At 59.0% G+C, this 11,970-nt stretch overlaps 1 protein-coding gene across 1 annotated transcript; it reads right to left on the bottom strand.

Moving 5' to 3' along the window:
• Positions 1-1,277: 1,277 nt before the first annotated feature.
• Positions 1,278-11,894, bottom strand: KIF7 (kinesin family member 7). Its single transcript, XM_075431365.1, has 18 exons — positions 11,594-11,894; positions 10,128-10,328; positions 9,460-9,868; positions 8,165-8,696; positions 7,754-7,891; positions 7,382-7,609; positions 6,788-6,990; positions 6,408-6,514; positions 5,936-6,091; positions 5,402-5,604; positions 5,089-5,286; positions 4,749-4,874; positions 4,081-4,257; positions 3,560-3,775; positions 3,133-3,339; positions 2,547-2,745; positions 2,305-2,454; positions 1,278-2,086 (listed from the first exon to the last, which is right to left on the bottom strand). Exons 1-18 carry the CDS (start codon positions 11,892-11,894, stop codon positions 1,701-1,703), a joined length of 4,137 nt encoding a protein of 1,378 aa, XP_075287480.1. The 3' UTR covers positions 1,278-1,700.
• Between the last annotated feature and the right edge of the window lie 76 nt (positions 11,895-11,970).

Below are 11,970 nucleotides of genomic sequence, written 5' to 3'. Positions count from 1 at the left end.
TGATCAAATAGTGACTTAGCTGCCTGTGAAACGTGTGCTTGCATTCTAACCCCAGAAGACAGCAGGAGCTGTGATCCAGTGCCTGAGACACAGCCTACAAGGGGCTAAAACTGTGCATTATCTTGGCAAGGCTGAGTTTTCTTTCCTTCAGGACAGCAATCTCTTTGTGCCCGGCAGGGTGGTGGGGAAGTCACCCCACTGCGTCCAGTGAAGGCACAGGAAGCAGAGAGCTACGAGGACAGCGTGAGGTCATCCTGAAGCCAGGCATGGCAATGCAGGGTTTGAGGGGCTAGATGGTATTGAATGGGATTTGTTTCCTGGGAACATGATGTGTTGCAGGAAAACTGACTCTTTCCCTCTTCCAAGAGAGGAGCAGCAGTGTGCTTACCAGTGACTCTTCTGCTTGGGGAAGAGGTGCACCTGCTTCAGGGGTGTGGGCTGATACACCAGCATGGAGCTCCAGGACTACTACTTACTTCCAAGTAGGATGCATTCTTCTTTTCCTGCTGAATATCTTTGTTTTTAACAGAGAAAATAAAGCCTCCAAACTCAAATCTTGTGCCACTCAGCCATCCCCAGAGCCTTTAGTCATGTCCTCCCTCAAAGCCACAGCCCTACAGGCAAGAAGCAAGATGTAGGAGGAAGAGCAGGTGGTTCCTACTTCAGGTGCTGGCTTTCAGCTTGGTGTGTGTTACTCCTCAAATGGTAGCTGTAGGAGCTGTGCTCCTTGTGACTTCAGGCTGAAGCAGTGGCTTGCTGTTGGGGGGGGGGGGGGGGGGGGTCAAGTAGCCGAGCTGCTGTTTTGCAACCCCCATGCCCTTCCTAAAGCAGGTACCTGGGCTTTCATTTCTTCCTCTGCCAGAGTTTAAGTCCTGTCCCCCCCTTCCCGAGGTGGATGGTGTCAGTGTTAAGTTGCAGAATCGCATTTAATCTCCCTTTCATCCAGACTGGAAGTTTTCCCAGGAGTAAGAAAATGCTGCTTAAAGCAGCTTATAGGCTGGAGCAGAAAATTGCACTGAACCAGTGCTGCTTTTACCCTGGATGCTTCACACAATTCTGCTGCTGTCTGGAGATGCTTCTCCTGCAGCAGCTCCATGCAGGAAGCCTACCAGCTCTGGCTGTGTGCACTTACAAAGCAGGTACTTAAACATTAAGGCAACGCTGTGACGGCAGCCAGGCTCCCACGCAGTGAGGTTTAACTAGAACTCCCTTCCTCCAGACCCAGAGTAGGTGACAACTGGAGCCTCTGACAAGTGACTGCTTCATAAAACACGCTCTGTTTTATTAGAAAAGTTAAAGTAGAAATGTAAAAAACCAATTGCTACAAAAATCTATGTACAAGTTCTGCAGGACTGCACAGCATCTCCCTCCAAGGCTAAGAAAGCCCTGCAGCAGAGGTTTCCAAACTGTAAACAAGTTTTTAGTGTTAAAGGCCAGGGTGGAAGGCATCTCCCACTTCCCAGTGTTCAAGCTGCTGAGGGTGTGGGAGGAAAGGGGTCCAGCCAGCACTGGCTAGACTGGCAGCAATGTGGGGAATGTCAGCTGATGGATGCTCATTTCCCTTACGATGAAAAGTCATGTCTTTGCCTTCCTCAGGCCTCTGAAATGTAACAGGTTTGTAGCCAGCAGAAAGGCTCTTAGGCTCCCATCAGCAGTATCTGCTCCCCTCTGCCCTTGCCAGGCAAGCGTTCAGCCTGTGTCTAGAGTGGATTTTTCCTGACGTCTATCATTGCTGGGTGGTATGGCCCTGGGGCCAGGTTTGGGCTGGCCCTGCGCAGCTCCCAACGGGGCTTGGCGGCAGGAGCGATGCTCCGTGGCGGGTGCAGCTCGTGGGGCTGCCCTGCTCTCAGCGGGTGCTCGGCGTCCCTCTGCCGCAGGTCCCCGGGGTTGTCGCTGGGCAGGGACGAACGCCTCCACGTCGACGGCAAAGGAGCGTGCACCAGGTCCCGGCTCTCGTCCCTGACCCGAGGGCTTTCTTCTGCAACGGCCAGGGGCACGGGCTGTTCCCCAAGGCTGGAGAGCTCACAGGTCCCCAGCACAGGGGGAGCTCTGTCCCCAGCCCCGTGAATGCTTCTCTCCATCCCTGCTGGGGAAGATTGGGTGGGGGTACAGTGAGATGAGTGTCGGGATCGCTACTTTTCCCATCAAAATCAGTGCCTGTAGAGCACTTGCTCAAGGCCAACGACTCGCACCCATGCTGCTCCTGGCTCCGCTCCAAGCTCTCCCCGCCACGCAAAGGAACGTAAACTCCCTTCCTTTTACCTTGGTAGGAACAGCAAAGCTCCAGCCCGGGTTTTCTCTCACCTTTGGTCTGTCCAGGATGGAGGTTCATGTTACTCAGCCTCTGGTTCAGCTCCTGGTTTGCCCACATACAACGGCTCAGCTCCTTTTCCAGCACCTGAATCCTCGCCTCGTACTGCAGCTTGCTGCTGGCCAGCCCCTCATCCATGTGCTCTACAAGAGAAAGCAAGGCCGTTTCAAGCTGCAAGCCCTGCGACAGGCAAAAGCCGTGCCGCTGCTGCCTGTTTCAGGAGCTGGGTGGGTACCGCGGCTCTGCTGGAGCAGTAGCTGCATGTTCTGCTCGTGCTCCTTCTGCTGCAGGGTGAGCTGCCGGTCCATCTCCAGGCGCTGGCGTTCCACAGCTGCCTCCAGCCAGTACACCAGCTGCTGCTGCTCCTCCAGCTGCATCTCCAGCTCCGAGAAGGCAATGTGCTGCCTGTGCTGATCCTCTCGCAGCGTCACCACCTGGCCAGGGCCCAAGAGCAAGAAACATCTCAGCTCCTTCAGAGCCGGGAAGCTTTCCCGCATCACCAAGCCTGATGTAGCTTTTTTCGTACAACATACAAAGGTTAGTAGTTCTGGGATGTCACAGCTGCCTCGCAGAGGGAAGAGCAAAGTGTGGCTGCGCTAATTTGGCAGAGCAACTGCAGGGATCCGTGCATCCTATGAGTAGCTAAGCCTCTCTCCCAGGTGGTGTTAGGACAGGTGGGGATCATGGTGCTGTGGCTTTGTGGCCTGACTTTACAGGGCAAAAGTACAGGAGGAGGCAGGCAGAAGGCTTCAGGCAGAGGAAAACAAGAGTTTGGTCAGATACCACGGCTCTCGCCAGCACAGAGGGCAGTTGTCTCCCACCTTGTCAAAGTATTTGCAGAGCAGAGCTCGGGTCTCGGAGGAGGAGAGGTAGCTGAGCTTGGCCATGAGGTTCATCTCGCACTGGGACAGCAGGCTGGCCGAGGCCCGGAGGACTCGCTGCCTGCACGTGATGGACTCATTCTTGTACTCGATGGCTGCATCCAGAGCCTCAATTGCCTCATCCAGCTGGAAAAGGATCCGTTCTTCCTGCCAGAGCAGAGCTGCAGTTACTCGGCAGCAAAGCGTTCTCTCCGTCTCGCCCTGCCCTAACCTCCCTCGTCATCTCAGCAGTGCTGTCACGAATCTGGAATAGGCACAGCGTGGGGACGGGGAGGAGCACGTGCTAATGACCCCATGCTCAGGTCTTGCTTCTCTCTCACTACCTCATGCTCTGGCAAGCAGAGCAGCCCAGCCTAAGAAGAGGTACCTCTGGGGACAGCAGGGTGCCCTGACGCAGCTTGTTGTCGAGCTCCAACCTCTGTTTAAGCAGCTGGTCCTTCTCCTGGCGCAGGTTGTTGATCTCCTGGCGGATCTGCTGCTGGTCGTGGGCACTGCTGTGACGCAGCTGCCCGTTCTTCTCGGTCAGCTCCTTTTCCAGGTGCTCCAGGCGGCTGGACACACGCACGATGTCATCCGTCAGGGCCTGCAGCAGAAGATGCTCAAGCGGATCTGCTCTAAAGGCGAGTCAGACCCCCAGCCCCTTTCTTCTCCCTCCGTAGGCAAAATGGCTCCACAGGCACACCTACGCCAAGGGCTATCAAACCAACTAGGTCAGAGGCACAGCGTGTGCAGGCTCTCCTGTAGAAGCAGATCTGCTGTCTGCTTTCCAACACCATCTCATCCTGGCCTGCAGCCCTCTGCCAGACCCAGGATGGCACCCAGGTCTTCCAGCCTCTCACCTTGGCTGGAAATCAAACAAGGGGCTGAGGTGTCACACTCTTGTCCTACCTGGCTGGAGCGCAGTCGTTTGCTCTCCAGGCCGTTCTTCTCCTGCAGCAGGGCTTCCTTTTTGGCCACGATAGCTTCCCGCTTCCGCAGCTCATCTTCCAGCTCGTCCAGGGCCCGGCGCTGCTCAAGAACTTTATCCATCTCCATATCCAGCCACTTCTTCTGTTCCTCAATTTTCTGATGGAAGGAGAGGCCAAAGGCATGTGCATGCGTGCAGACAGCAGCAGCAACGCCCAGGACTGCGAGACTAACAAGCAATGGGGTTGAGATCAGAGAGGGAGTCTCGAGCCCGCCTCTGCTAACCCCTATAGCCCAGACTTCACTGGTTTCATCCTTCCAGCTGCTGCAAGAGACAGAGCTGAGCTAAATCCACAGCTGCCAAGGAGTCCTTGGGGGTTGCATCTCCCATCACCCTTCTGCTAACAGGCAAGATTTCACAGCTTCTTTACCAGTGCTAGGATTTAGAAGAGAGAATCCTGGTCTTGGGGGTAAGACAAGATCTAAATCCTCCACTGCTAGACACAAGTGGCATTACGGACTGTCCTCCTCAAGGGTGGCAGGATGGGCTATGTCCCGTCTCAAGCTGAAGCCCCTGCTTCCAGGCATCCCCCATCAACCAGCAGTGCCCCTTGAATGGGAAAGAGGGGGCAGGGTCGCTCTGCCTGTACCTGCTGCTGCTCCAGGCTGATCACGGAGCCGTTGCTGCCGCTCCGCCGCTTCCTCTGGAAAGCTGCTATTTCCTCTGTTTTGATGCGCAGGATTTTCTGGTGCTGCTCGTGCTTCAGTTCCAGTTCCTGTACGGGAAGGAGCAGCTGTGAGCCTGGAGAAGCTGTTTGCCCTAGGGCCAGGGACTGAGAGACAGGTGATGTTCTCTACCAGCTCTTCAAAAAATCCTCTGTCCAAGCCAATCACAGACCCCATCAGCACTCCCCTTGCCTGACCACCAGCTTCCAGAGCCCACCCATCGTCACCCTCACAAACAGCGCAGCCGCTCCTGCCCGCTCCTACCTTGACTTGGTGCTGCTGCTTATTCACCTCCGTCTCCAGCCGCCGCTTCTGCTCGCTCTCCTCCCGCAGCCGGCGCTGCAGCTGGCCCTGCTGCCGCCGCATCAGCTCGATGTTCCTCTCCAGCTCCTGCACTCGCTTCTCGCTCTGGGCCGAGAGCGACACCAGCCTCTCTGTCGCCTGCTTCTTCTTGCACAGAACCTGCCGGAGGGCGAAAGCTGCCCGTGGGCTCGGCGTCTCCCCCGTGCCCTTTGCAGAGATGCCCCCAACTCTTCCCCTGTCCACCTCCCTGGGTGGGCAGAGCCCTTCCACTCACCCGCGCCTTGCTTTGTGCGGCTGCCACGCGTGTGCGGTACTCCTGCAGCTTGCGCTTCTCCCCAGGGTCCCAGGGCTCTTTGCCCTCCAGCTCCTGGAGCTGCTTCTGGCTGTCGCTCAGCTCTGCCCGCACCTGCTCGGCCTCCTGCTCCAGCTCGCTGATCTTCTGGCAGTACTGCCTGTTCAGAGCCTGGGCATCCTTGCCTGCAACACAACCCCCCTCCGCCGTGACCTCCAGGCTCCCTTCCCTCGCAGCCAGGATCCTTCCTCTCTCTTTCTCAAGTACTTTTGACTACAGGGACTGAATGCTCCTTTGCCCTCAGCTACTCTGGGTTTCTCCCCAAATCCTCTCCCACTAGGAGTCGTCTCACTCAGCTGGAAGGATGGAGAAACTGTGCTCTGCTGTCTACAGGGGAAGGGACTGGGCACAGACAACGCAGGGAGGGAAGGTGAGGACGGGAGTAGAGACCAAGCATCCCAAATAGGAGGAGATTTCACAGGGAATGGATGCAAGTGCCTACCAACAGCTCTGCACCTGTCTTAATGAGCTCCATGATCAGCTCCTCCTTCATGCGGATGTTGATCGCCAGCTCTCGGATCTTCTGCTGTGCTTGCACCAGCCTCCACTCAGAGTCCTTCCCTGGCAGGCGCTCCCAGGGACTAAGCAGCGTCTCCCGCCTCCTGCAGACCTCTGCAACACAGATTCCCGGGTAAGGAAGGTCCTGTCTTAGCAGCTGGGTGACAGAAGGATAATCTAACCTCAGATCTGTAGTCAAGAACTGGCACAGCTTCACCCACAGTCTCCCACAGCTTCCACCAAAACACACCGTTCCTGCCAGACTCCAGCAGTTCAAGCTGCTCCTTAACAAAAGCAGCTAGACTGTCATCTGCTCCATTTTTGTCCCCGGGGCTCACCCAGGTGGGACACACTGCCTTCCTATCAACAGCACCCATGAAGCACCACCAGCCCTAGGAAGACTGTCCAGCAACCTGCGGTTGCCACTTGCCTTTTGACAGCTCCAGGTGCTCCTCCGGAATCGGGTGGGCACTGCCTTCGCTCAGCTCCTCGCTCAGCTTGCAAATCTCTTTCTTGCTCCAATTTTGGATCCCGTTTCTAGAAGGAGCAGCAAATTAATCAACTGGTTCTGGGCACTGCCAGAGCTGTTCCCAGTAAGGACCCTCATGATCCACAGGCTTCAGAAGGAGATAGAAACATTAGCTGTGGTCAGGAAAGAGCGTCATTAGCTCCCCAGTGAGCAGGCAGCTGTCTCGGCAGAACCACTGACCCCAGAGGCAGCGTTTGCTTCTACATCCTACAGGAGAGGTGGGACAGCCAGGTCACGCAACGGCTGGGGCACTGCACAGCGCTGGGACAGCCTCAACTCACCGGCGCCGGGACAGGGACCGTTTCTGTTCCCACTCCTGCTCCTCCTCTCCCGAGGACAGTTCTGCCAGCTTCTCCGAGTCCCGGCTGAGCTCCCTCCTCAGCGCCGTGGCTTTGATCTCCGGATTGCCCGTCGGGCACTGCGCGTGGTTCAGGTGCCAGCCTGCCAGGCCCTCCTCCTGCATGGAGGGGCTGCTGTCGAGCTGCTGGGGCGGAGAACCAGAGAAGAGGAAAGGTGCTGCGTGAGACCCGGTGTTAGAAAACGCAGCGCTCGGCTGGGCGTCACTGCTAGATGCAAAGAGAAGCAACAAAATGGAGTTGAGCGTGTTTTCAGGAGAACTGGCGTGTTGCTAAACCCAGCTGCCTGCTGCCGCTCAGAAGCTGCGCACATCTGGGACCTGCCCACAACATTGCAGTAAAAGCCTCAGTTTTGAAGCTGGGCTGTTTTTGCCGGAGTTGTGAACGCCGAGCGCAGCCCTCTGGACTACACCTCTGACAAGGCTCACGTTCCAGGGGGGGCAAAAAGCAGTTCACTCCGTGGAAAGCATCCGCGTGAGAAGGCAGCAGCTCCTCAGCGGCACAGGCCTGCACCCTCACCTTCCTGCCCAGGGCTCTTCTGCTCTGCTCAGCGGCAAGGAGCCCCGAGGGAACCCCGCCGAGGCCATGGCACGGGGCAGCAGCCAGCGGGGCCGTGTGAGGTCTCTGGCCGGCGGTCACCAGGTGAAGGTTTTCCAGCAGCTCTGGCACATGCAGGTTTGGCATTGCCATCTCCAAGCGCACATGCAGCTCCGAGATCTTGTCCTGCTGCTCCTGCAGCTTGTCACTCTAGGAGGCAACGAGAAAAATGTGGTTTCATACATGTGGACCTGGACCTGCCGCAGAGGAACCTGAAAGCTGGGCTGTGCTTTGCAAGGGAGGAAGGGGAGGAGCGGAGCAGGTCCCTGCGAAGAGGCCAGAGCCCAGAAATACCTGCAGCTTATACTGCTCCATGGCATCCTCCAGTGCAGCCAGGAAATCACGGTTCTCCTCCTCCAGACACTCCACTTGCCTCTGCAGTTTGGCCACCTGCTCGTCTTTGGTGGCCTCGCTCCCCTTTTCGGCGTTCACCTGCCCCCCCGAAATACAAGAGGGGCAGCATCAGCATCCACCTTTGTCCTTCCTTTCCCATGCTGGACTCTGCAAGAGCACAGCAGCTCTGAGGACCCAGATTTTTCCCGTGGAATAAATCTCTCGGCCACAGCTGAATCCAAATTCTCCCTGACTGCCTGGGCTGCTTCTCCTCTCCCTCTCCTGACCCTTCTGCCAGTCCGAGCTGAGACTGCTGTGCCCAGTGGCCATCAGATGAATCCCACCTCGGAGCTAAGCCACTCCAACCGTTACCTGGGCTTTTGCCAGCTTTGAGCCTTGTGCCTCGGGGCTCTGGTCTTCTGCCGATGTGCTCTCGATGCCACTATCCAGCCCAGCTGAGGTCAGCTCGCTCCTCTCGCTCTCCACCGCGCACAACCACTCCTTGACCCGCAGGATCTGCTCCACTGTCAGGTTGCTGTGCTCCTGCAGCTCCATCAGCAGCCGGTACGCCGCGTCGGTGCAGGTCCGGTAATGCGCGCACTCCGCCAGCAGCCGAGCCGTGGGGTCCGGCGCGCAGCGTTTGGCGCTGGCCGAGCGGTGGATGATACGGGTCTCGGAGCGGTGCCGCTGCTCAAGGGCCTTCTGCAGGTTCTTTATCTGCAGATGAAGCTCTTCGATGTGCTCTGTCTCCTTGCGGCAGTTCACCACAGCCTTGTTCTGGATGTTTTGAGCCCGGCTGGCGTAATTCAGCGTGTTGAGGCTCTCGTCGAAGTCGGAGGAGGATGGGCTGACGCAGGCTATCATCACGGTCTGGGCATTGCCCCCCAGAGAGTCCTTCAGGATCCTAGGGAAGAGCACAATGATTAAAATCGCTGAAATACAAAATAATCTGGGAACCAGAAGGTTTCCAATCCTTTTCAGAGGTTAAGTCCAAGGAAAAGGATATTCTCACTCTGTGACTGGCTCAGCACTAGTAACGTGAGCAGAATGATTAAGCAGAGGAATAACAGTCCAGATCGTGGCGAGTTTCCGTCCAAATAATTCCTGAGGCCAGGAGCTCCCTAACCGCGATCACCACTGGGCACGTGCTGCACGGGAACCTCTTGGAGATTGCAAAGGTCACCTGCTCGAGCTGAAAACTAACTGCAGACCATCCCACAAACCTACTGGAAGCTTTTCTTTATTACTATTATTCACTGCCAGGCAGGAAGGGGCAGCATCATATATGCTGACACCCCATCTCAGCTTCAGCAGCACGACTTTTGCAAGACTTTTCTTCTGCAGCACTGCAATGAGCTAGCCCATTGCTTCTGTCCCGGCCTCGCTGCTCCTCAAGCTTCCCTACATTAAAACCTGCACAGAGGGCAGACCAGTGAACGGCTGCGAGGCACAGTGGGTCAGCTGGTACCATTGAGCAGCCGGTTAGGGAGCCCTGGTGTGACAGCAGAAGGGACAACTGGCCCTGCAAGCTCCTCTTGGCTGGCCTGGGGACTCTGCCACCCAGCCTGGCAGGCTGGACACGGGAAAGGCAGGGAGAAGCATCACCTCCCTCCTGCTGGGACACAAGTGAGACGTGGGGAGCATGGGGGTCCCGCTCCCAGCTGTACCTGGTGATTTTGGAGTCCCTGTAGGGGATGTGGCTGCTCTTCCTGCGAGGGTCTCCCAGGGCACTGATGACGTTGCCCAAGGCCAGGAGGCCACTGTTGATCTGAATACTCTCCTTCAGCCTCTCCCCCGTGTTTCCCGTCTTCACAATTCGTTCCGAGCCTGCCAGGTCCACAAAGTGAAACTTGGAAACCAGGACGTGGCCCGAGGCGGGGACGGAGGGGTGGTGGTGGAGGGGGAGGCGGCCGGCCCTGCGCCGCTGCTCCATGGTCACCGTGAAGATGGTGTGCGAGCGGCTCGACTGCCTGTTGACGTGGGTAGCTCCCGTGTGCTTGGCCGTGTTCCCCATCTCCAGCAGGCTCAGCACCTCGTCCAGCCCTTCCACTTCCGACTCCTTCACCCCGCAGAGCACTGCAACGGCAAACAGAGCTGCGGCCGGGAGCAACGCGCTGCCCGAGGACGCGGTCACTCTGCACAGCCTGGTGCTGCTGCCCTGCCCGTGTCGCACTACGCGCGGACCGGCTGTCCACGCCGAGCAGCACCAAGCACAGAAATCTGCTGCAGGAGAGGGGATGGAGGGAGAAGACCTGGCTCTGCCCGCAGGGACAGATAACCCAACCCTGGCCTTGGGCATGGGCAGAAAAGGGAGCCTGTGAGCAGCCACACGTACCGATGTTCCCCTTGTCATCCTCCCGGATCTGGATGTCCTTGCTGGCTGTGTCCACCTGCAGCAAGTCCCGAAACTCCTCCTTGTACACCTCCAGGTAGGACACTCGGACTGTGTAGTCAACCAGGTCATTCTCGTCGATGAGCCTGAAGGTCTCAGCCAGGGCCCGCGGGATGATGCCCTGCTCGTCTTCATTGATGGCAGCTGGCAGAGATGCACGCGGTCACCGGGAGCAGCAAAGCCCGGGGACGGAGTCTGCAGCACCGGGCAGCTGGGAAGGAGCAGCCTCCCGACCCTCCCACAGCTCAGCCCGCACTAAACACCCCTCCGAGAGGTTTTAAGCCACGGGACCTCGGGGCAAGCCCTGTCCCACTGCTCCCTCACACAGTGTGGTGGCTTCTAGCAATGCTGCTTGTTTCCAGCCCTTCCTCGAGAAGAAGGGGCATTAGCGTTTCAGCAGGTACCAAACACAGCGCCCGCAGCTCCAGCGGGCTGTTGTCCGAAGCCAGGGCAAGCCCACGAGCTTTCCCAGCTCCAAAGAAGCTTCTTAGGTGCGTGCAGCCTGTTTGTACCCGACCACAGCACTTTGCCGTCTGGATTCGAAATGGTTTCGCTTTTGTCTCCAACAGCCGTGGTAAAGGGCAATCCCTAAATCTGGTGCAATGGCAGCCCGAACTGGGGAAGTAAAACTAGAGGAAACTGGACATATGGAAACAATTTTGCGCCTACAAACCATGCGGTTAAGGGAGGGTGACCAAAACACAGCACATCCCCTGTGAGACGCCGTAACCCCGCTAAGCCAGCACTTACAGAGGGAGAGGTTTCCTCGTTCCTCCTCTCCTTCACGTCAACAGGCACGATAACCCCCCTCAACCCCCCCCTTAGGGAGAGGACTGGAGGCAGGACCCCACCACCTCCAGACCCGGCACGGGCCCCTCACTCATCCGGTGGTGCTGGAGGAGAAAACCTGTGCCCTGTGCCTGGTCCATGGGGGGTGGTCACTGCAGCGCGGGCGGTGGGGTGGGAGGGGTGGCAGGGACAGGAGGGGGGGCTGGGTGGAAGGGCTGGGTGGGGGGCTGGCAGCATCGATGAGGTCGGTGGGCTGGGGGGGTGGCAGGGTCGAGAGGGTTGGTTGGGACGGGGGTGGGGGGTTTGGGGGGGGATGGCAGCATTGGCAACAGTGGGCTGGGGGGGATGGTGGGGTGGCAGGGTTGAATGGTTGGGGGGGGGCTGGCAGGGGCGGGAGGGAGGGCAGGGTGGACGGGTTGGGTGGGGGGCGGGTGGTGGCGGTGGGAGCACTGGTGAGGTCGGTGGGCCGGGGGGGGTGGGTTTGGGGGGGTGGCAGTCATCGGCGAGGTCAGTGGGCTGGGGGGGCGGGCAGGGCGGACGGGTCGGCTGGGGGGGCTGTCCGGGGTGGCGGTGGCGGCGGGTCCGGCAGCCACCGGGGGAGGACACGGCCCGGGACTCACCGCCGCTGGCCCCGCCGATGGTGTAGGTCTTGCCGGAGCCGGTCTGCCCGTAGGCGAAGACGGTGGCGTTGAAGCCGCGGAAGAAGGCCCGCAGCAGCGGCCGGACGCAGCCCCGGTAGACGGCGGCCTGCCCCGCCCCCTCGGGCAGCGCGGCGGCGAACCGGAAGCGGCGCCGGCCCAGCGCCACCTCCCCGGCGGCGGCGTCCGCGCGCAGGCAGGGCCGGTGGCCGCGCAGCGCCTCGCGGGGCAGCAGCGGCCGCACGCGCACCGCCACCCGCACCGCCGCCCCCTCCGCCGCCATGGCCGGGCCGGGCACGGCGCGCCGCGATGGCGTCACCAGGCCCCGCCCCCAGCCCCGCCCGCTCGAGGGAGGGCGG

This window comes from Opisthocomus hoazin, chromosome 10 (genome assembly GCF_030867145.1).
Source record: "Opisthocomus hoazin isolate bOpiHoa1 chromosome 10, bOpiHoa1.hap1, whole genome shotgun sequence".
Classification (NCBI taxonomy): Eukaryota; Metazoa; Chordata; class Aves; order Opisthocomiformes; family Opisthocomidae; genus Opisthocomus; species Opisthocomus hoazin.
The sequence above is the reverse complement of the archived record's forward strand: the minus strand, read 5'-3'. Positions and strand labels throughout refer to the sequence as shown.

Bases quoted from the DNA above. Each gene is read 5' to 3' on its own strand.
- KIF7 (XM_075431365.1), bottom strand. From the start codon at position 11,894: ATGGCGGCGGAGGGGGCGGCGGTGCGGGTGGCGGTGCGCGTGCGGCCG. The intron at 10,329-11,593 runs GTGAGTCCCGGG...CATCTCTGCCAG, and splicing joins CATCGGCGGGGCCAGCGGCG to CTGCCATCAATGAAGACGAG. The intron at 3,776-4,080 runs GTAGGACAAGAG...CTTCTGCTGCAG, and splicing joins AACGACTGCGCTCCAGCCAG to GCCCTGACGGATGACATCGT.